This window comes from Diplotaxodon limnothrissa, linkage group LG15 (genome assembly GCF_057381915.1).
Source record: "Diplotaxodon limnothrissa isolate DT_005_m linkage group LG15, D_limnothrissa_male_GT1.1, whole genome shotgun sequence".
Classification (NCBI taxonomy): Eukaryota; Metazoa; Chordata; class Actinopteri; order Cichliformes; family Cichlidae; genus Diplotaxodon; species Diplotaxodon limnothrissa.
Window position 1 is genome coordinate 13,388,665 of NC_140610.1, and position 25,710 is coordinate 13,414,374.

The 25,710-nt window shown below is 38.1% G+C and overlaps 1 protein-coding gene across 4 annotated transcripts in view; it reads right to left on the reverse strand.

The window, feature by feature from the left end:
- The window catches only part of otofa (otoferlin a), a 94,924-nt gene that overhangs the window by 46,138 nt on the left and 23,076 nt on the right, over positions 1 to 25,710 (reverse strand). For all 4 annotated transcript variants that reach the window (XM_085373367.1, XM_085373366.1, XM_085373369.1 and 1 more), the window contains exons 3-5: positions 24,654 to 24,742; positions 15,428 to 15,527; positions 9,338 to 9,537 (exon numbers count right to left, since the gene is read on the reverse strand). In XM_085373367.1, the coding sequence (XP_085229493.1) occupies positions 9,338 to 9,537; positions 15,428 to 15,527; positions 24,654 to 24,742 (389 nt within the window). The remainder of the gene's footprint in view (positions 1 to 9,337; positions 9,538 to 15,427; positions 15,528 to 24,653; positions 24,743 to 25,710) is intronic.

Genomic DNA, 25,710 nt, shown 5'->3' on the forward strand with positions numbered 1-25,710 from the left:
CCATTTCTGTCAGCTTAAAGCAGGAAACTGAGACTACACTTCACTACACTACACAAAAGTATTGCTTGATCTAATGAGTCTTATCTTCTGGTGTCACGTTCAGGATATTAGGGTGAAAATTTGTTGTAAACAACATGGAAGCATAGTGTATATAACAACATAGCTCTGTGAGTGTGTATTTATGAATCATTTAATACCGTTCAGTTAAATCATGAGTATTACATTTGTTAGATTTCTGAGTTTGCTGAGGTTAATCCAATATTCTCTCACAGTTTCCTCCAGACAGTAATAGCTGAACCGTTAGTTAGCATCTATCCATCTGTATGTTTTCTCATGTGTTTTAATTTCAGTTCAGATGAAAACAAATAAATAAAGTGAAGACTGAAAATATCCCAGGAGCAATTAATATTTAACTAACATATATACTGTCAGTTCTGCTCTGGGAGTTCTGCTGAAAGGGGCTCACAAAGATTCCCTCCATATATATCTCTTCTTTCTTTTTCACATGAATTGGATTGGATGCACATTGAGCCAGACAAAGATCAGCACTACCTGATAACACTGCAAGGGAATGAAACTGAGATAATAAGAACTCTATCCTGAAACCTTATTGAACAATGCTCCCTTTTCGCTTTCACTCTCTAGTTCTCTACACTTGATTTCTTTCCTTGGCTATTAAGCACTGTTTTGTTTTTTAGCTTTCTAATTGATAACGTTTGTGTTCCTATCATCCCCATGATTTAGATAGATCTTGTCAAGTGCATTGTGTTCTCACTTCATTTGCTTAAATGATATTCTTTGCATGCATGATCTAGTAAATGTTTGCTTATAACTTCATCCCCATTAGAGTCACATAGTTAAATTCTCATGCAAGTTTAAAGCCTGCCTACACAACAAAGTCCTCTGAGTCTTGGTGGCCTATTTACAGCAAACAAAACTTAAAAAAAAAAAAATCACAGGTCTATTATTTAACACGGCGTCTGCATCAGGAAGGAAGATGTTACCCATAACACAAACTGAAAACTCAAACAAAAAGAAGAAAATAAAAGTGCTGGGGAAACTGAAATTAAGGGCAGGGGTATTAGAATGTATAGTACACAATGGCATTTTTTGTAGGAACATTCATCATATTTAAAATTTTAATATTTTAATATCCACTCCAAAAATAGCATTTTATTTAATTATTTGTTCATATTTTTTATTGCACCAGCTGGGCTGGAAAAGAAAATCTCTGGATAGTAAAGTTTAATTCAGGCTGTGCTGAGGAGTTTGCAATTGTGGTGGTCTGCCACATTGTTCTTTAGTTCTCTTCTTGTGTTTCTTAGTTTAATTTTCCTGGTCACTTCCTGTATCGGCTAGCTGAATGAGGAGAATTGTCCCTTTATCTCTTTGTCATTACGTGAGTTTTGCTGGACCACTGCTGGACGACCTCCCATAACACTGAATACACTTTGCGCCATCTTTCAGTTTGACTTAAGTTTGACTTTTGTCTGCCTTACCTGCTGATTCTAGAGTGGATTTTGGTTCTTTTTATGTCTAAAGTAATTAAAAAAATAATAATGGCAACCTTAGCTTCTTTATGGCGTACAACGTTACAACTCCTGTCTGGATTAAACACATGCAATAAAAAAAAAAAACCAACAAAAAACTGGGATGTCTTTATGTCATCATTGTAATCTGCTCCTTCATCAGGGCTTTGAACAAAAAAAGAAAACAAAAAGACAGCATCGGGAGACAAAAAAAGTTCAAATTTACAAACCAGCGCTATCACAGAGGCTGAAGATAAGAGCCAGTGCAAAGCACAGCAAAACAAAACAGCAGAGATGAGAGCTGCAATCCCTCGAGAGGATATCAGAGCATGAAAAGAAACAAGTAATGCCAAAGATTTAAATTACAACGGCTGCAATTTAGGGACACACAAGTGAAAGGGTGAAGAGAAAAAAAACATAATTCAGTTAAAACATTGCATTAAAGTTACTCTTTGACTTGAAAATGCAACATTTGAACCCCAGACTGATACAGGAGAATATTACAAGATGTTTTCCTTAATATTTCTCATTTTTATGTGGTAACTTTCTTTGCAAGGTTCCTCAACTGATAAGTTACAGTTTACATTTAATTTGATAGATAAGACAAACCAGCCTCTGGATTTTTACATCGCTCGTCACCAGTGTTGGGACTAACGCGTTATTAAGTAACGCGTTACAGTAACTACGTTATTATTGTGGTAACGAGCACGGTAACTAGTTATTATGCCAAAATCAGGAACGCGTTACTCGTTACTGGGATTTAGATAGGGTCGTTACTCGTTACTTCGTGTGGTGGCATTGCGGAGTTTCCACAGATTCAGTAACATTAGCAAGTGGTGGAGGCCAGCAGGTGGATGAAGGAAAAGGGACGCAGAAGGAAAAGAGACCCGAGGCGGCCGCCGGTCCAAGTGTGAACTGAACTTCAGGTAAGAAGTTATGACCTGCAGTCTCTCTGGGTCAGATATGAACCAAGTTTAGATGGAGTTTATTTTCGTTATTCTGACTTTTTCCGTACTGCGTGCTAGCTAGCATGACGGAGTTTCTATACAGCTGGGTGGGTGCTATGAAGTTAATGATGTTGAACCTTATTTTGTTCATAAGTTATTAGAGTTGCCAACTGTCCCGTCTGGTATTCAGAGAAAATATTACGCGTTTCTTATTGAGGTGAAAAGGAACAGTTTGTCCCGTAATTCAGCTACAATGAAAAAGACACAAAGCTGGAGTTATTCTGTGTCTTTGCTGCACAGCTGCCTCTTCTTCTCTCATTCTCCCCCCTCCCTCTCCTGTTTCTATTTCAATCATGAAACTGATCAATGATCAGCTGATCGGCTCTCTTGTTTGTTTATCGCTCACTTTGCGCCGAAAGAGGAAACCAGCGGATGTCGCGCTAAACAACAGCAGCGCGTTTAAGCTTGATCAGCTGTTGTTAGAATTTATTTAATATTAATTTCTAGTATCAGCTGATGTTTGCTGGAGCCACAGCTGTAAAAAAAAAGCTGCTGGTCATGATATGGTTTGGTTATCTGGTGAGAGGGAAACATGAAGATGAAACCAGGAGATGTCCTTACTGGATCATCAGAGCTGAGCAGGTGATGGAGAAACAGGTTTACCTTTTAGGTGACATGAATGAGTTGAAGGGAAGTTATGAACTGTTTCTGAGAGACAAATAACCCCACAATCCTTTTTTAGGTAGCTGACAGCTGGTAACTGTGCAGGTGCGGATCTAGCAAAGTGTGGCCAAGGGGGCATGTAGGGCATTAACGGGGAATGGGGGGCACAAAGAAATACTTTTCTTTCTTATTCTCATTTAAAATGTCTAGCTTTTAAAAAATAATTATCTGAATCTTACAACAAACGATTGATAGATTGATGCATATATACCATCAAAACAGTGTACATCACTGTCACAACAGTGTTTGTTTTCATTCAAAGGCTTTATGATTTTTCCTATAATGGTGGGCCAGCTTCTAGTCAAAATGCCCGGGCCAATTTTCTTTCCCAGTCCAGCCCTGTATGCAGCTCATCTGCAGTCTGGTGTTACCTACATCTTCCTATTCAGAAGGCAGAATTTCTGAGTTCTGAGTACAATCGAAAGCACCACGACTGCAGTTTTTGTGTTGGATGTAAAAGGCGCACATGACTCTGTGACGTAGGCTAGAATCATGGCAGCAGTCAATGACGGTCCAGGCGTGGGATTTCTCTCGTGGAAATATGCACGTTATCATATCCTTTCTATTGGTAGGTGGCACAGTGCACTTGTGGCAAGTAAGCAAGCTAGAAGACTGGCAAAGTTATGGAAGAAACACATTAACAAGAGAATTCTGAGTAAAACCAAAGTTACTTTCCCTAGTAACTAGTTACTTTGAAAGTAACGAGTAACTTGAAGTAACTGAGTTACTTTTGAGAGAAGTAACTAGTAATGTAACTAAGTTACTATTTTAAAGTAACTTACCCAACACTGCTCGTCACTAATCTTTTAACAAAGTGGGACTTTGGCAACTTTATCTGTGATTGCAGTGTGGCGGCAGTGTTCTCATTCATTGATCTGAAGGTTTTTGCTGACAACAGTGTACAATCGCAAGTTTACAGTGTGTGTGTGCCAGAACAGTGCATCTGGCAGTATCTAACACCTAAAATAAGTCAGAAATGCCATGTTAGTTTGAGGTAAAAATACAGTAAAGTTGCTGTAACCAACACGTGTGTTTTAAATGGCTGGGATCACAAGAAAAATGTTTTACACTTTATTTTTAGCAGCACAGACCACATAATAATTAACAGAAATGACTGTGAGTCTAGAACATAAATCTCTAAATATACACTTTTCTGCTATCGCTCATTTTGAAATACAAGACACTGCAGCATGCTTAGAGGCCGCGGGCAACAATATATCAATAGCATTTTTATTCCTTTTATTCCTTTTATGCTGTCATCATTTGAAATTCTCTTGGAGCTCAAATCTTATTTGATGCTGTATGAAACATTGTGTTTAAAGCAAGATTGTGAAATTGCACTTGTTGGGGAAATGCTTTTACAAAAACAACCACAGGGATTTCACTCTGTCTGCCTTGTTACTTGGTCAAAGACTGATATTATAAATGTACTTAAAAAAAAGTGCTAAATCATGAAGCGAAGAAACTCCTTGCTTCTGCGTCGTTTTCCCCCTTGTAATAATTCCCTTGTTCATTCACTTTCCCATTTAAATTTCCATTTCATTAATAGAGGTAGTCACTTCAAATGACTGAAAACAAAAGGGGCACTCTCTGTGTCCGTGTGTGCCTAATTGAAACAATAAAAGAAGTAAATAGCCCTGACAGTGTTGCATGCAGTTAGATTAGCTAAGTGCCTCAGTTCTCCAGGGATGTCCTGACTGATACCAGCCATTTGTGTTGTGATGGAGCACAGCCACAGAGAAAATAACTTCATCTATTTGTAGGTGTTGGCTAAATTTATTTTGTGCTCTTATTAAATCATGCTCTTTGTTTCATAGCTTTTAGATTTTTTTTTATAATTGACCAGGATACAACAGGAAGGTTATGTAAGTAAAACTGATCCTGAAATTGATAAAGATTAAGACCTATAAGTAGACTTAATAATTCACCTTGTTATTAATAGAGCATTCATCGATTATTGTGCAACACAAGAGTGGAAAGTGCAGTTGGGTATGCTGTACTAGTGTAACTACAATCAGGTGAGAATTAGGGAGATGGCAGTTAGTTATACATCTAATCACGACTTAGAAAAAGCCTGATCAATCAACAGGACCAATGCAAGCACTCCTTTTAGGTTCCTACACAAATAAAGAAGGCAGAATACGATGATTATATGCATACTGAAGACCAGATTTTTGTATTAGCAGACATGTCTGCTCTAATGAATGTTTCCTCAGGGAGTCAGTGATGTTGTGAGCAGACCTAAAGACACAGCGACCAGTGAGATAGGAGATCACACAACACTGGCACACAGTATGAGGATAGATCACAGCTGTGTGACAACACGGCTGTCTTTAAGGATGCTGCAATTTACACTGGTGAAAATAAACCAAGTAGACCAGATAATAATAATAAAACACAAGTAAATTAACGCTTGCTTGAACAAATTACCTTTTGCTGCAGTGGGAATGAAGACAGGAGGGTGATGTTGTGCAAATGGTGCATGCATATTCAAACTACCTGGATAAACACAATGAAAATTTACAGCTATTTGCTTCTGTGGGGCAATACCAATAAATCTATGAATTTCAACATTATTTCAACAGGAAGAAAACACTCTGTTAGCCCTATGCACTAGGGTTCTGGTCTTTTATTTCCAGGTTTTGATGTCTGTAGATGTAGATCTCATTTTATTTTAGTTTATTTTCTCATGGTATTTTTTGTGATCTGTGCCTCATGCACTGCGTTGAGGCAGCAGTGACACTGGTCACTTATTCCATAACTTTCACATGGATGCATTTCAAGGATTCCTACTCTCACATGCACTGGGTCAGTTTTACTTTTTTAATATTCAGACTTATAAGGCACATTTTAACCAAAATCACAATCTTTTCCTTACCTTAACTAAACAACATGTAGTACATATATTTATCTAAATACCACAACGTAGTTTCTGGCGCCCGAAGAAAAAGTATAAAACAAGTCAAAACAAAGCAGAGGGAAAAAAAAGTTATTCACAATCTCTTAATAAAGTTACTCCACTGATCAAGCCAACCAGCATGCAATTTGTAGTTCTTTTACTAATCACAAGGTGTTTGGTCAAGTTACAGATAACAAAGTAAACCTCATGTGTATTGTGGAGACAGCTGGAGAATCAAATCTATCCTAAAATCTGCTCTGCTCCTTACTCGTGCTCTAAACAACACATTTGCTTAAATGAAACTCAGAGAACTTGATTTACTTTTAGAAATAACAAAACCCCTAAAAAGCTGGCTTATTGTTGTGTTGCAGATAGCATGCAGTGCTTTATGGGTGCTGCCATAAATCACCCTGCAGGCCCAGAGACTTTGCAGAGAGATAGGAAGAGGTGGCAGCAGTACTGTACCAACTTAAGGGGACGAAGAGGAAGTCATATACCTTCACTATCCAATTTGTCATTTACAGAAGTGCTGGAAAGATGTAAAGATGAAATTCCATCCCCACTGAACACCAACCCCCGTGTACGAGGCACACATGACCTTTAGGCTACAGCTGATATAACAGAAATAGGCACCAGTGGGTTGAGCGCTGTGCAGGATCATGTTTGTTCTTCCACAATTAAGCTCAGAACAGGAAACTGAATTCCTGCTTTTTAAATGTAACTCACATTAGAATGTGCTGCATTTAAAGTCTCAATCTAGCAGCAGCTAATAAAAATCCTTTTAAGTTCTGAAATGCTAATATTTAATACCTGGGAAGGACAACTAACAATTACTGAGGTGTGAGATGTGAAATATTTGCCCTAAAATGGGTTAAAGTTACTATGGTCCACTCTCCACCATGACCTGGTCCACGCTAGTCCTCAACAGGAGTTGCAACCCCTGATTAAAAATGACAAACATAGAGCTATAAACTTAAAAACTTAAAAAAATAAAAATAAAAATCGAGGATCATTGTTAAAGCTTAACTGCTAATGACATTCTCCATCTCCTCCTCCTAATCCTCCTCCTCCTCTCCAGGAATGAGAGGCTCATTCCAGGTTATCATCTCCTGCACATCCACACTTCATTACCACAGTAAGGACAATTAACAGCGGCTTTGGAGCATCAGAATTCAAGACACAGTGAAATATCTTTGGGAATTTTAATTCTGAAAACATCTCAACCATAGAGAAACTTAGCAGCCGGTAACTCAGGAACTAATAGGATTGGATGAGAAGTGGCACGGCTATTAAAAATCCTCCTACAATCCTGCCACACTATTTTGCAGCAGTTTAGAGCTGAACTTTTTGTCTGGGCTTTCTCAGGAACTCATTCACCTTTTCTCCCCCCAAGACAAAATGCCTTTCGACACCTCGTTACAAGGTCTGACTGACAGCTTGTAGCAACCTCAGCAACGAAACAAGAAGGCCGGTTCACCTGAAGCGTGTGTAGCAAAAAAACAATTTGATCACAAATTTCTTCCCGCTTCTACTAAATTCTTTTACACTATTTTTCTACAGCAGTATTTTCATTTCTGTTTTCTGAGCAATATCCAAAGTCTTCCTTTCTTATGTAACACTCATGGGATGCTCTATAACTTCTATCTAACTCTTCTCATTGTCCTCAGGCTGGAAACCCTGTTTCCAAGGAATTTGATACTGTAACACAATGTAAACGTAGGTGTTCAGTATTAACAGACAAATACTTGAGCACAACAGCAAGCTACACACAAACTTTTTATACATGCCCATTCAATACACAGCACAAAGATGGGTTTAGGGGTTTGGCTGTGTTGATAGTTTCAGTGGAAATCAATACAACCCACAGATTATTTCACATGCTATTCAGCGAAAACGCAACAGTAGAACTGCAGAGGAAGAGGATGACAAAAGAGAAAAAGCCTTGGCAGAACATGCTCTTAGAGCTTTCTATGCTAAATATATCTGATGTTGTATGGCTTGCGTTTACTTGTCTATAGGAATTGATTATATTGTTAGGAATGACATTATTGATTCTGCTTATACAGTAGATGAGGATCTTTATATTTTTTCTTAAAACAGGCATACATACATTTTCAGTGTGTGTGTGTGTGTGTCAGGTAAGCAAACGGTTTTCAGGAAAAAGATGCCAGCATGGATTAAAAAAATGGAAACGTTTGTATACACATGGATCCTGTGACCCAATATAACTATTACTATTATACAACAGCAATATGTGGAGATTCAACTTCATGATACTCATACATTTTCCCATATAGTGGACGCTGCACTCTACTCTTGTGTAATCAATGAAATTAAACACTTCTTGCCTGGTGTCTTAAGATTACTTTTGTCTGTTATCAGACAGTGAAGAGGAAGACAGGAAATGGGGCATGACATATAACACCAGTAGAAGATGGTAATTTAACAAGAGATATTGCAGTTATGTAGGAGGAACTATAACAATTCAACTAAAACACTCAATAAAAGATACTTCTAGCTTCCATGTTGGCTTCTCGTTCATAACCTACTGCATTTTTACCGCATTACTGTTTATTCGACACTGCAAACTTCTTATAGAGCTACAAAGCTTTACTCTGTGCCAAATATGCAAAACAACTTCTAACGTCTTTCAGTCTGGAGTCTCTGGACAGCAATTAGGTCATTTATGTTAAAAAGAGCTGCCTAGCACTACTGAGAATCTAAAGAATCCAGCAACTGTTGTTCTTCACTGCTCTGGTATTAAATTGAGTAAATTTATGTCTTTTCTACACGGGACCAAAGGTTGTTCCTTTTGGCTTTACAGTTATGTAACTGTCCCGAGGGGTTAAGCTGCTAGTTCTGCCTCGAATACTTTGCTTATTTCATTGAAACTTTGCAAAAACAATAACAATAGTCAAGTCTACACCATAGACTGATGATCAACTGATCACTTATAACAGCTCGTTTGTGGAACAATAAAGTCTTTATTAAAAAACAGACTTCCTGTTTATTTCTCTCTGTAATCATAACAGATGTTGCATGAACTAGTCAGTAATTCTCACCCACGTGTGAGTCAGTAGTGCTGTTACTGGAACTGACTTCTTAAAAAGTGAATCATGTAATTAAAACAATATATCTTGTTTGGGAAGCCAACACATTAATCTTGAAAGGCAAATTAAGAGTAGTTGATTTGTAATGTGCTATGTTCTAATGTAGAGATGGTTTTATGTTTGACTTACTTTCTGAAGGTTGGTATGGATCCATGTAAAGATCGTCCAGGGGACGTCCCTGACCCGTGGCTTTGTCCTGACAGCAAGCTATCTGTTTCAAAGGAAAACGTCCCATCACGGTCGTCAGGAACATCCAAGAAGTCCCCGTCACTCCACACTCCAACCATGCCATCCATCGGCTGGTACCTGATCTCTATGGTAACATTGGTCTGGAAATGAAATAGTGAATGAATGAAAATGAGCTTACTTGAAACGGCGTTACGAAGCTTCAAAGTATTTGGATAAAATCATAGTAAATCTTTCAGAAGCAAAGACGTACAGCTTATCTTTAAATGACTTCAAGTACTTAATCTGGTCATTTAATTTGAAGCATTATCTAATATCTAAAATCTCTCTTCAGTTTTAATGGTTAGAAGGTAGGTCTGAAAAACACTTTTTTTTAACTTTTCCCCAAAATAAAGTTTAAAACATCTTTAAACAGTGTCCTCTCCAGAAACTTATACTTCTACTATAAACTCTACTGTTCTCCACAGATTGACATTTTTATAGTATCTTTTAAATGCGTCTTTGTTTCCTCTGATATGAGACTTCATTTGCTAAGGAAATCTCAGTCTTCTCTCAGCTGTTGTAGGGACTTAATTATGCCTTTGTCAAAATCAGATATAATCACTTGTGATACCTCTAACTGAGAAACAGTCAAAAGACATTTTGCCCTTGCTACATATATAATTTTTATTTGCTAGAATGGCAGTGTATCCAGACATTAGAACATACTCACACAGCCATCAATATCATATCACTGTATGCTGTTAAAGCTTGAGAAACAGCAAGTTACCTGCAGATGCTGTAAAGTTATTTTAATCTAACATATTCAATTCAATCTTTATTGGCAGACTACATGTCCATAAAAACAAGACAAGAAACACACACACACAACTCCCCCCCTCCCCCCCCCACACACACACACACACAACACAAGGTATACACCATTAAATATATATATGTATATAAATAAGTATATAAAGCATTTGTAAAAATATAAAACCATAATATACATAAAACACAATTACTTAAAATAAATCAATAAATACACAAACACTTTAACCAGTGCTTTCTGAGACTGGATGAGTAACGGGAACCACTCACTGTCGGATCTGTAAGTGCTAAAATTATACTGTTACTCGAACCATCCAGTCGTTCTCTAAAACTGAACATTAACTTTCTTAAAAGTGCTTTAAAAGTCCAGACACCCACAGCTACAAACATCTGACTGGCACTACCACTTCTAGGTATCCTGCAAAGGATTCTCATCGCATCATTATATGCAACATGCAGCTTCTGCATGCTACATTGTTTGTAGGATGACCACAAGGGGGCAGTATATAGCGGTGCGCAATACGCTTTAAACAAAGCCACTTTAACTGGAAATGAACAAAAGCTGAATTTGCGTGCAATAGTATTTGCCTGCACATAGAGCTTACATCGTTGTCTGTATATGTCATCATCATCATTCATTTGCTCAGTAATAAAGTGACCGAGGTATTTCACCTTTTTATGAACTTCAAGAGTTTTTTGTGCCAGTTTAAACAAAGGGAAATTTAGCTGTTTATCCTGCTTGGTTCTACATATCAAAACAGCACTTTTAGCAGCATTGTACTCAATGTCATATTGCACACCATATTCAGTACAGACATTAAGAAGATCCTGTAACCCAGCACTGCTTGGACTAAAAACAACCAGGTCATCTGCATACATAAGATGATTTATCAGTGCTTCACCTAATATACACCCAGTGTTACAGGCTCTCAGCTGTATGGACAAATCATCAACATACAAATTAAATAAAATTGGAGACAAAATCCCACCCTGTCTGACACCATTGCTGACACCAAAGGGGGCAGAAATACTGCTTCCCCATTTAACCTGCATGTTCTGATGAGCGTACCAGTAAGAGAGAATCCTCACGATGTATTGAGGAACTCCCCGTGTCTTCAATTTATCAAAAAGTTTTCTGTGGTTCACTCGATCAAAAGCCTTAGAGGCATCAATGAAAGACATGAGGACAGATGAATTTTTAGCCCTATACAACCTGACTATTTCCTTGAGTGCACATATGCACATGTCAGTGCCGTGCTTTGGTTTAAAGCCATATTCTTCGGCACAGGAAGAATGCCTACAGCGTCAACTACCACATGAATTAAAAAACTTAAGCTGGGATTGTACAGTTTTCCAAGACCAACATGTTAGCTTAAGATGTGTGCTAAAGTGTCAGAAGACTGCATTTATGCCAACTTGAGAATGTCAATAAACGGAGTGAGTCCCTTTCAACTCCTGTATTTAAATCCACAACTCTGAAGCAGAAACTATCTTTAAAAAAAACAAACAAACAGATTTTGGACCCATTAGCAAATTTAACACACTCATTTATATATGTCATTATTAGTTGTGAGGCAGCTTTGACTGACAGGGTGCACCAACCACTGAGCCATGAGTGAGTCTTTATATGTTACAACCAACACACAAGTCAAACTGAGCTTGTAGTTCACTGAAATAAACAACAACAACAACAACAAAACAATAGACAACACAGTAATACATAGTCTTGGCATGTCTATATCAGTTTAATTGTGTAGAAAAAGCTCTTGATAGTAGAAACAAACTTGACAGGACAATAAATGATGTCTTCTGCTTGGTATTTGTTGGGGGAAGTCAGACTGACACTAACTGCTTGTTTAATCCAGGTCAGAAACATGGGTGACACTTTAGTGTGTCTTTAGTGCCTTCTTGGGAGTCTTGCTTGGACAAGTTTTAGCCTCCTGACAACGACCTGATCTTTTTTACAGAGCAGCCAATTTATTCCACTGACAAAGATGGATGAGGAAAAAAATGTACATGGGGCTCTCGGCTCCTTTCTCCTCCATTTCTCTCTGTGTCGCCAGCTCTTCCTTATATCCTCACAAGGCGATAGCTGTGGTCCGCGAGGAGTTCGATTTGTTTCTATGGCAACCACACCAGTGCAGGATTGTAAGTAAAAGTGTTGCTCTCAGGTTATGTCTGGCTTAGTTTTACCAGTTTTTTGGTACAGGGACGCACAGTGATACAATTCTCCTGTTTTCATGGGAAGCGACTTGCACATATGTCTGTGGATATGTGCATCAATGTGTGCAATGTGTGTAAACCCTGAAGCTCTCCCATGCTGCGTGTCATCATCTCAGAAGCATCACATCAGTGCTCCCGGTTCCAGGAACACCATTCTGCACACTGGGGTGGTTTGAAAGCTCATATGGGTGGCTTCTCTCTCACACACTCAATTGTGCTGCCCTCATTTCCATATACATATTCACTCTTACATTATGCATTCGCTGCTAAATCAGCCTCACTCTCAACCTCACCACTGAACTGCTCTCGGTTGAGCGGTTTTAAATAAAATTTCCAATCAATAGTAAATATCTGGATTCATGTTAAATGCAAATGTGCTGATGTTGCTACGACACACTTGTATTTCCATCAGATCCTCGTTGATGTGAGGGTCCTTAATGCTTGTGCCTTTATAGGCCAAGTGATGACTGTTACATTGCTTATTGTCAGCAGTGCAGGTGGAATTCAAGATTGATTTCTCCATTTAATGGTCCCCTATTTGCTTGTGAATGCATTTTGGAAGCTAATACAATCCCTTTCAATTCTAATGCCGTATGGTAAGTTGTATAATTTACAAAACTAGAAGTTCGATTTAGGCTCAGTTTTAACCTCTGCTGTGTTCATCAGGTTCTTTCAACTACCTAACTAAAGGTAATGTAACCATGGAGTAAAGGCATGTTTTCATGACTGTGATATTCAATAAGTCTATTTTAGATTAGACTCATTTTGACACATTTTGGGCACTTTGGAGTCTCTGCTTGAATTTAAAATAAAGATATTTGAAAGTTCGCAGCAAATGTTGCTGATCTTTTCAGTGAGGCTAAACATGGAGCCTATCCTAGTTAGTTACTGCCTGTGTTACTTTCTGGTGACCAGAGATGGGCAGTAACGCGTTACTTGTAACGCGTTACTGTAATCTGATTACTTTTTTCAAGTAACGAGTAAAGTAAGGGATTACTATTGCAAAAACGGTAATTAGATTACGCTACTTTCCCGTAGTAACTCTGCGTTACTGCGTTACTAAAACCGTGATTTTTTTGCAAGAATGTCTCATGACAGTGACGTAAGCGAGTGCGCCCTTAGTGACAACAGCTGTGTGCAGATCAACAATGGATCACATATCGATTGTGGGAGAGAGTATGAGCGTGCAGCGTTTAAAGCAGGGGTGTCAAACTCAAATACACAGTGGACCAAAATTCAAAACTGGAACAAAGTCGCGGGCTAACGTTAATATTTATTGAAAAAAGAAATCTTCCTCCAGATATAAGAATGAATCTTTTCTTATGGACTCAAATAAGTTTTGATGAAAAACTGAATATGGAACAAGCAAAGCTTAATACTAAACTATATATATATATTAGCTGTATAATACCAGTAGGCCAGCTCTAATAGTAATTTGGTGTGGCTTTGCGGGCCAAATGTAATTAGGCTGCGGGCCAAATTTGGCCCGCGGGCCAGAGTTTGACACCTATGGTTTAAAGCGTGGAAGTACTGACCTTACTTTGAGTTTGATTCCATAAAAAGTGACAAAAACATTAGCGTCCATCGTGCGTGGGAAGAAAACTTCTTTTTACAGCGAAAAAAACCCCTAAACTTCCAAGCAAGCACCGAGTGCGCAACGACGTAATGGGAAACTCACAGAGAAAAGGATTCTTCCACTGACCGCTGCGGCACACCTGCACCAGGGTAAACCTCCGCCTACTCCACTCCTGCTTTGCAGGTGAAAATAGAGCAACAGGACCGCTAGTCTTTGACTTTATTTATTTTCTGCTGTGTTTTACTTGCATCTATTTGAAAGACTGAGTGTAAACACAAAAAATATTTTATTTTATGTGCTGGAATGTGCAGAAAATAGGTTTAAATGTTAAACTAATTTATTCAAGTCAGAGAATGTTGCATATAATTAAATTTTTTGCTTGATGCATAAAGTTAAAAGATTAAAACTGATAAAACAAGTTAAAAAAGAGACTTTTCCATTTGATTATATTTTGTATGATGGATTATGTAGAAAAAGTAGAATTGGGCTGAAAGATCTATCGCTTTATCACCTCTTCAGGTTGTAAATCGTGTTTTTAAAAAGTAACTAAGTAATTAATTACTTTTGAAAATAAGTAATCAGTAAAGTAACGGGATTATTTTTGGGGGGAAGTATTCAGTAATTAGTTACTGATTACTTTTTTCAAGTAACTTGACCAACACTGCTGGTGACTAGGAAAAATCTAAACAATATGTAAACTCAACAGTGGCATGTGATCAGTTCATAAAGCAAAGACATCTATAACATCTTTGTGGGAATAATATTTACCTATTTTATGGCAAAATGCTATACTTTCAGCAACAAATTGCTAATTTTGCCATTTGTTGCTTGTTGGGTAACATGTTGTACGTTTATCCAAGCCCTTTTTTTTATTTTCTCAAAACTGTCCTTGTTACCACTGAAAAAGATGTCACTGGTTTAGTAGGATCATTAGAGAGCAAGCCGACTTCTATCCACAATTTTTTTCAATCCAAATTAAGAAAAAATAACCAGATTTTAATGTTTCCTGGTGATTGATGGACCTCTGTTCATCTTTACTTCTGAGATACTCTCCAAGATGCTTTTCTTATACTTAAACATGCCACTGACCTGTTGTCTAATTAGCTGCAAAATGTTCCTCGAGCTGAACTTACTTTTCCTTTTGTTGCCCTGTTACTCAATGTTTTGCTGCCGATCACTTCAAAACAGCTTTGATTTTTTTCTGTTATTTTCTTATTTTAAACATTTGATATGTTATCTGTGTTGTCTTGTCGATAAAATATGGGTTTATGAATGAATCCCAACATAAACTGAAATAAAGCTACAGAAGGCCCAACATTAAAGGTTTCAAATTAGATGGTGCAGTCACATGAAAATGCTGTCTAAATATTTTGATTGGCTCACATTGATTTATGTCTGTAGATTGTTCTAATGTGAGAGTTTACCTTTATTGACGTGTTGTTATCATCAGTGAGTGTGTCAGTCAGCTCTAGATGTCCCTCTTCAGCCACTTTCTGAAGCACCATACAGAAAGTCCCAATGAGTCTGTAGGAAAAGAGCAACAAAGAGCCATGCATTGTAAACAGAAATCAATAGAATCAATAATGGCATTGTGTCACTTGTCTTTTGTTCCTCCTCTGCTGCCCATCTGTTTATCTTTGTTTTACATGCTGCAATAGAGCGCTCGCATCACTGCATTTGGAAAAAAAAACACATGCAAACATACATGTCCTAGTTTAAACCTTTAAAGTTTGCACCCCCCCCCCCCCCCCTTTTTAAGGCTTTGCTTGTTTAAGCAATACAATGACCAAGCCAAATTTATTGTGTACAACATAATTTCTTTCTTATAAAAGTGTGCTAAACTACCTCACCAGGAGTGTAGAGCTGTGAACTCACATTATGAAAACAAAAATATGACAAAAGAAGCTGTGAATTGCTGAATGGAAAAAAAAAACCCTACATATATATTTATAATATGTTAACATGTCTCTGTCTTTGTTATTAAAAAAACATTTCGCAGTTTAAAATTTGATTTGTCATCTTGTTCCATATTTCATTAAATACATGGGATTTTAATAATTAACAAATCCCTTAGCGGTTTCATTAAATTTTACACAACATCTCCTCTTTTTTTGGATGTACGCAGCAGTGAACTGAGCTGTTTTGGCCACTGCAGGTGTCTAATTTGATCCATATCACTTTGGCACTCTTTCTACTTCTGTTGGACATTTGCGGTGACAGACAGTGAAAAAGTACTTCACTACCTTTGTCACCAGCTCACTCTGCCATATGCTGCATCTCAAACGAAGTAATTAGTGCCCCAACCCCCCGGTTAGTTTGGAAGTGCATCTTGTGAAATGATTTTTGCTTCTGCTGTGATAACTAATTTTCCTAGCAGATAAGCAATAGGAATTAAGTTTTACTGCCTATTTTAAAATACTTAGACATTTTTCATGCTTAATATCAAACAGTTAACACAAAAATGTTCCACACTGGTCAAAACTACTCTGTAAATTAAACATCTATCCATCTACTATTTATTCTACCTATAAATTATGTCCAAACGAGGTACAGCTAAAAGATATTGCTGTAGCCATGATTGCATTAAATGTGGATTTTTACTATAAAGGCACTACAAAAAAAAGTGGAGGCTGCACATGCATCTTCAACCTAGCCACAAATCAGATTTACAGTCAGCACATTTTCAGAATAGGCAACAAAGTGAAAAAACAAAATGTGAAATATGGTCACATTTCCTCTTCTGTTCCTAAGTTATGGCATTTAATAATGTCCATGAAAGTGTGACATCACGGTGAAGTCTACCGTTGGTATTTTGGGCTTAAAATGTCATTTTATATTCTATCACGTCAGACATTGGTGTAGTAACTTGTGCTTTGAAGCTTAAATATTCATATTTGTGCAAACTGTGGAGAAACTACCTCGAGGCTTTCCTGAGATACTGTGTTCATAAAAATGGGATTGACAGACAGACTGATGATCCATCAACATAATGCTTTCAGGAGAGAATTTCATTTTATGTTATGGAACGTTTAGGAAACATACACAAAACATTTTTTAATATAATGCGTTGCCTCCATCCAGAACCCCCTGAAGAATTACCAACATAATGGTACCTCCCTATTGCAAACTTTAGATCATAAGATGGATTTCTCCACTGCCCAAGGACACCTCATAAAATGTTACAGTGGGTAGAAACTCAGTACAGTCCCCATTCAGGTGGTCAATTAGAGCTGCTGAATAATTTAAAAAGTTTCCCTCATAAAAGTGTGTTGTTTGCAGAGCAGTCAGCCACACATGAAGAACCACATTGAGCCCAACCATATGGCATTTCTGCCATATACAGTGGTGACAAACAATGTTTACAGCTACACAAACACGTACCTCGGATAACTCACGGACCGAAAATAAAGCTGCATCTTATATTTCTACTGCATATGTGACATACAGGGTGATAAATATTCAAAGAGAGCATCAAAAGGAAGGAAAGGCATACACACAAACAGCAGCCTGGATATGAGCCCGTAGGGAGATACAATATCATAAAACGAAAGCGTGGAAACAATAGTTAACCAGCTGCCATGCACACACTTGCAAATACACATGCACACACAGAGGAAATCTGTAGGGATCGCAGCCAACAATGTGATCTTCCCAACAGGACTACTGAACCTGACAAGTCAGAATAGAGTGAAGGACTGCAGTACGCACAAACACACACATGTACACAAGGACACCTCCAATTCAACATACCCCCCCCCCCCCCCCCCACCCCACCCCTCCCCCCGAATGCTATCTCAATAAATGAATGAGCTGCAACAAAAGCAGCAATCTGTCTGCTATTATTTTTTTTCCCCCTTTCCTTAGATTAATCTCTCGCTCTTTCTATACCTTCTGTTTTCACTTTGTCTTTCCTCTGGAGTCAGTGGTGATGAATTCAAACTACAGTAGAAAGTGAGGCTACATTTGTCAGCAGAGCTTCGAAACTTAATAATGAGGTAAATTTAGACTTCCAGAACTTGACTTCTCTTTGAATTGCAGGTTAAAAAAAACAACCCAAAAACAGTATGTGCTTCCCCCGAGGCGCTGGCAGGTTCTGCCTTTGTGAAAGTGAGTATCTGCCAGGCTCCCCAATGCATAACTCCATGCACAACTCTACAGGCCTGACATGACTAAAGAAAAACGTCTGTGTGGATATAGATGGCTTTGTGCAGAAAACTTTTTTTCTTTTGAAGATGAATAGAAACTTGAATAGAGACTCTGAGCAATATTACTAATAACCCACTGCACTGTTTCCTTTACCAGACAGGGGTGATCAATATATCCAGTGCTACTTAAATGGTCTATCATTTCCTTTCAACCCTTGTAGCACGTGTTGCAAGTGCTGAATAATTGAACTGAGCAAGGCCTATCATGTTCTGGCTCGCTTTTTTTTAGCACTTCAAAGGTGGCATTCATTATTGATTGAAGTCCTGCAAACAATTTACTTTCATCTGCTTCATGATTCAGCTCCCTTCCCTTTCAATTTGCATTAATTCTTCTTCTCTTTCTCAATTTAAGGTGTGACTATGGCAAAATGTCTGGCTCAGGTGTATTTGTGAAGAGGTGAGCTCAGCTTTGAAATGTAAAATATTTTTTCCAAGGCAGACAGAGGGTTCGCAAAGATGCTCTAATCCACTGCAGCAGCAGGTAGTGCAGCTGGAGGATAGTGTGAAATGGAAATGTTACAGCTGACAGGAGTGTGTGATTTGGCCCCCATGATCTGCCAGAAAGTCTCTGCCAAGCACTCTGCTGCCACTAATACAAATATGAGCAGATTCACTGAATGCATCACTGAATTGCTCAAAGATGATCTATTGATTCATGGGGATGCAATCAATACACCCTGTCTCCTTTTCACACACGCAGATGAGCTTAATAGAATTTTTAACCGCAAATGATAGAAAAAGCTATTATGTCTTGCTTTATTGCCCATCAGCATGCCATGGCAATCTGAGTGTGGTCCTGCGGTTTAGCTCCTTTTACTGCTGTGATGCATATACATAAAGCACTCTTACAGCTTTGTAACAGACACATTCCATTGCAGGACAAAACAAAGAATTATATGTAAATGTGTTTGTTTTGACTGATTGTTTTATTTCAAACTATGCCAAAGGATAGAGAGGCGAAGTGGAAGAAAGAGAGAACATAAGGTTTGTAAAGATGCGTGTGGGGGTGCGGAGCATAGACAAAATCTGCCTATTATTGACACAATTTTCATTTTGCACTGAAACAAAAGCAAAAATGAAACCAGGTTTATCTGTTTAGCTGAAGACTCCTCAGTCACACAGGCTGATCAGCAACCCCTCGGTACAGTTGGCCACTAGGGAAATTGTATATTAGCCAACTGGTTTAAGAGTGGTTGCTGGAGATAACTGGCTATCACTGAGTGAAACTGGTCACAAGGAAAGTGTTGCACAAAATTCCTCCATCTGATTTTTTTGGTAGCTGGCAGATTGATACAATTGTGTGAAAAACAGCAGCTAGTCTACATTTAATTGCTAGCTAACTACCATGGAGCAAACTCAACAATGTGTGATGCAAACTGCAAATGGAGAATGTTTGTCTTCAAAATAAAAGTTGTCCCTTAATGCTGAAGTAGACGCCTTTCAAAATGCACAAGTTTTACTTTGAAGGTGAATTGCTTCTGTTTCCATTTTTCAGCTTTAGCATTCCATTTCACAGCAGCTGCCAGTAACTTCTTGCAACCACTCTCAATTGATCAGTGAATACTATTTTACATACCCTGAGGTACCCTTGAGCAAGGTACCGTCCCTACACACTGCTCCCCGGGCGCTGCACTGGTGGTTGCCCACTGCTTCACTGGGTGAATGGGTTAAATGCAGAAGAGTAATTTCCCTATGGGGACTAACACATACACATTATTATATATGTTGCTGGACAGGAAGGATCAATTGAAAGCACCTAAAAAATTACTTTTTTTGTCTTGCTTTTGGCTTTGTTTCCTCCTTGTTTGTCCTCCCCTATGTCCGTATACATAGTCCCTTTTCCTTTGTTTAGGTGTCTGTTATGTTCCTGAGCTTGGTCGCTTAGGTTATTCCTCGTGCATCTGGACCTTTTAGAATTCTGTTTATTGCTGATATTGAGTTCTCGCTTGCTTACTGTTAAGTCTGCCTCAGGCATCCTGCCTGTGGCTTCTATCTCAGTCTTACAATCTACGCGCTGAGACACCACCGACCTCAGGTTTAGAACACTGAATATGCTATCATATAACCTGTCACTGTTCAGTGCTCAATAACTCCCACACAGTATACCCCATGATGGGCCGAATATGAAAGCAAATCTCTCAGCCACATGAGAAAACAAATAAAACACGGTCTATATGTCACTACAGCAAAGAGGCCACTACACATCACTGCCCTTTCTTTGTGTTTTTGTAATGTGATCACATTTGTGGTGGCAGGGTGTATCACACTGGCCCTAAAGTGTGTTGGTACAAACAGTGATGAAGTAGATCAAATACCCTGGTAATTAAGTAGCCTGTGGACATGTGGAACAGGTGCAAGAACCACAAAAGCTGTGACTCACACTGAATTATTTACCTGTTTAAATGTGTGTCAGGTTATGCTTATGTACTCAGTTTTTACATTTAAGAACTGCCTACTTATGGCAAAGTATACATTTTGCTTGGACTCAACCATCTCCAAATGTGCTTGAGCTGTTATGAAAAAGTTAGTCGATGAAAAAGTTTCATTAAAATAGAACAGCGTTTTTTTCCCACCCAAGAGAAACTCTGGCTCAAATCAATTCTGCATGTAAATTGAATTTAATGTATGTTTTTTAAAATGGATCTAGCAGTTGCTTTGTGTACAACTGTAAAAATTGCCTTCATTGCTTAAGGATCAATGATGCAGAATTAATATCCATCTGAAGTTATGAAAAAGCTTTCCATAGTTGGAAAAAACATCTGAAAAAATTATAACTCTATATGCAGTGTTAAGAATGAGAATCTTGCTGTGTCAGAGCAATGGCATGCTTGCACCTATATGAATTTGTTATATTTCTTTTTTGTAAACAAGACTCTCTATATACACAGCCAATACATTATATATTCAATATATAATATGCAGTCAATATACAGTCGTGCCTTGTTAATTGCTTAGATTCCTAACAAGTTGCCTGTAGTAACTACTTGCCAGGTGGTAGTAAAACCGTAAAAATTGCAATGCAAACCAGAACCAGGAAATGTTCACTTTCAGTGTAAAAAGCCATACCTTACCACTGCAATTGAGAGATTTCCTTTACTTTGAAGGCAAACTGTCACAGTTTATGTTTTTTTGTCACGCTTTTCTTTTTTCACTGTGGCTTGATGAGTAGCTGGGGAGTATTCGTAGGCAAGCCGAACCTTTGCCCACCAACAATGGGCAACCACAACAATCTGCTAGCAACCAAAGCAATCATGCGGTTTCTGCCAGCTGGTTAAGGAGTGCACATTTTTCCCCTATGATGGGTGATTGCTAGCTGGTTGAGAACCAGTATCTAGGCCTGTGTGACTAACAAAGATTAAAGTTAGATAGCAACAATTGGAATTGCATTCCGGCACCTTTAGTTAATGAGTAATTACATCTGATAGGCAGGTTATTGCATAATGTTGCTGAATGCGTGAATTTTTCATGCACTGCAACCTGGCATTCTTCCAGTGATGACATGGAGATAGTTGCTCATTAATACAAACATAATGGCATCCCACAGCCTGCTTACACCTTCAACGCATCCCTTTCTTCCCTGTGATGCATTTATGGTGCTGACCTAAAGTTATGTATGCTATACTTCAGCATTTAGCTATGAGGAGTGAGCATAAATTGAGTAGTGTTTTTTTTTAATTGCAAGATAATTTTAAATGAAACATTTTAAACAGTTCAACAAGCATCAGGAAACACACAAAATGTTTCTGTGTAGTTTATTACAAAATGTATCCATGAGCTAAATGTACAGTTGCTGAATTTCCTTAGGAGAGGGAAAAATGTTAATGTGTGACACTGATAGATGAAGCAGTATGTGACATTTTATAAACTGGAAGTTTAAATCTTACATTTAAAGTTGTCATGAATTTTGAATAAGTTATTAGACCTTTAAATAACGTGTTGCTAAATTATATTTTTGTGAAGCATTTTGCAAAAACAAATTTAAGTATGCTCATTTTGTGTTTTTCAAAGGTTGCATGAAAATATCAGTTTAGTATAGGCTACACTGATAGGTTTGCAGTGTTTAACTTAGTTGGCTAAATCAAAAAGTAGCAAAAGTAGCATCACAGGTCAGCTAATCTCTAAAGAGAGAAAATCTACTAGAGTTCACAAGCAAATTATCATCAAACTTATTTCTAAGTAATTTTTCCCCACTCTGCACTGCCACGCTTACAGCTTACAGCTCTTACAGCTCTTACAGCTCCCCAACCCAATAAATCATACTTTAATCCTGCTGACTAGGGCCTTATTCACCTGACTCCACATTCACAATAGTCACACATCCAGAATGGTGAAGTTATATCACATGGTCAGTAGTCATGTGTCTGCAAAACTATGCTACTTTGGTGCAGTGTTGCTTTTAGCAAAATGCTAATGTAGACATTGTTCTACTCACACTGGTGTTACTGCCCAGCCTAATACTGTTTTTCCTGTAAATTCTTAATCTGTTAGATTTTACATCTTTGCTAGGGAGCATATAATTACAGACCATTTTGAATAGGTGGCTTTGCGTAAGTAGCTAGCTTGATTAGCACGTTATGTATATCAGTTTTTCACTCTGAATTGGTAAGGCTAATTTTTGACAGAAAAATGACCAGAAAGATTAAAAAATATCAGCTGCTTCCCTATGGTGTCTTTTCGTACAACTAGCGTTAAAGGTGACTGAGAAGCCAAGGTGACTGCATTCTTAAGCTGTAGTGACTTGCTAATTGTAGGACAGTCACACTAAAGCAGGATTAGGCAAATAAAGTTCCCAAGGGGCCGCATACAGAAACAAACTGGGACTGTTGTGGATTTAATACTGAGGTGAACTGATATCAGCTTTTTGGTGCGGCCCTCCACAAACGTTTCAGATTCTCATGTTGCCATTTGGGAAAATTAACCGTCCACCCCTGCCCAAACCCTCCTAAACTCACTGACCCCTAATTGTCATGCATGCCTGTAAAAATGTATTTGTCTTTGTTTCAACTTCAGTCTTCCACACAATGGCATAAAGAAATCTTGCTGACAGTTCAAATCTGCCTTGATGTAGACTTGATCTAGCATGTGTCTGCACACCTGTCACCAGCATTTAGCTCTTTATTACACACATTTACATGCAGCTAAATTTGCACACTGCAGACATGATTAGGTTACATAGACTAACTATTGAGCTGGTGCTACACACATGTATTGATGCTTATGGGCACACACAGAAGGAAGTTAACATTACTGTGCTTTATTAACTCGGAGGGTGGTGCAATGTTTTCTCTAGTCTGAACCATATTAGACACATCAATCAGTCCATTGTGAGATGTTGGGCAGCTGGTATAATTTGACTGGATTTGTTATGGACACAGTAGGTGGACTGGCTTCCTGGTACAACCAGTCCATCACTTTTTCAAGCAGGACACAAAAAGTGCACAGCGCCATCCAAATGAACCAAAATAAAGGAAAAATTAACAAGAAATTGAAGAAGTGAGGAGAAGAGGGATATTACTTAACTAGCCAATTTACACAAACAGCCTTGCACAAATGATTTCTACACCTTGTCTATGTGGGAAGCGTAATAGAAACAACACATTAGGAGAGCAGTAGTACATTCTGCTCCATTTCTGTTCATACAGGATGTATTCGGGTGACATGCATTTTGGCAGCTCTCAAAAGGCATCACACAGGTATGAGCATCAAGAGGTCGAATACATATCTGAAATGTAAGAAATACTAATGTGCAAGGAGTACAAGAGCAGTTACATGGCCTAGTTGGACGGCTGGATTGATGAAATAGGAATGTGTTCTTTCAGACATGCGAGAAATGGTGACAGAAAAATAAGGCTCTTCTCTGTAGACAAAGCATTATAAGTTATTAGTGTCATGCTGCACCCATGATTCAGGTCAGATGAACCTCACAGTAATATTTTTAGTTGGTTCTCACATGATTACACCTCGTGAGGTTGGGATGTGTCAGTAAAAACATATTAGCTATGACACAATTAAAAAAAAATGAAACATTTGTCTGACTTGTCTTTAAACCTACGGATATTGTAAAAGCAATGATACTCAACTTTCAGTTGTATCATCAGCTACAGGACCGGATGGGTTTTTTCTAAAATGATCTGACTGTTTGGAGTGTGTGAAATGATAAATATGCCTGTTACCAAGACTTTAATACTGTTTCATTACCTCTGCCCACTTTCTGGCGTGATGCTTACTCAGCTCTGGCTGCTGTTTGCAGTCTGTTGCATACAGGTGAGTCAATTTAGAGCAAACCCCTAGGGGAATTTAAGCGTTTCCTTCATTAGGTTAGCTACATGCATCATGTGTCAGTCTGGGGTGGTCACAGGTTGCAACAGAAAGGCAGGAAGGCAAACATAGACAATTTACTCTGAAGCGCTGTCTGGGGGGCTTGAATTAGTAAACAGCACCATACCTGTTGGAGAAGACCTTGCTGTAATTGTACACTTGGATCTCTAGCATTTCATTTCCATCCAGCTTGCTGGCAATGGGCCATCGAAATGTCTGAAAAAGAGAAAAAAAACATGGTCAGGTTGCAGCTAACGTGCAGCATTGATTATTCGGATTATATGCAAATGAAATCAATTATATGCACGGAAAAAAGTGACAAGTTCTGTTATGTTCAGAGTGACACCATTAAATTGCTTGTTTTCTCCAAGCAGTAACCTCACAGATGGAGCCTTTGCATAAATGGCAAAAACAGTTCATCTAATTGCCACTTGAGGTTGCAAAAAAGTTCCTGCAGACTCAGATTTTAAAACTGGAGAGCATTAAAGATAAATGCATGTTAACAGCATGGCATAGGGTTTTGACCTCAAGAGATAATATGTGACATGCAGTCTAAAGTGCTTTGCGTTGCCTGTAAAACTAAACAAGTGCTATGTTAATGTCAGGCTATTCCACTTCATCATGGTGGCCACATTCTATCTTTTATATGCAGCCTATGATTTTGCACATTAGTTCAACTATACTATAACTATAACTTCCAATTTATCTGATTTGTGTACTTATTATTATTATTATTTTTATATTGAAATGGCAATTATCAACACTTTTCCAAAATCAATTTTTCTCAACTGATTAATTTATCCACCATCTAACTGTTTACTAGATAAAATTCCTTTAAGTTCAAGGTAAAATACACAGTACTATCTATCTTCTCACTTAAGTATAGGCAAAAATAAAAAAGTCAACCAAAGTCCCGGACTATATTCAAGGCCCTATGTCAGCATGCGTCTGTTACTTTGCAGTATCCTTGATTTTCTTTTTCTAAAAATCACCAGCAGCTACAGAGACACTGTTCAGGAGGGATTTTTTTATTGATGTTTTATTCATCACGCTGAACATCTCCAGGTTATATTGCACCAACCAAGCTTACTGATAACTTTTGCATCAGTGAAAACAAGAAAAAGCAGGAGCTAAGCAAAAATCCAATGAAAATGTATTTATTATCCTCCTGTTTGTGAGTCTGA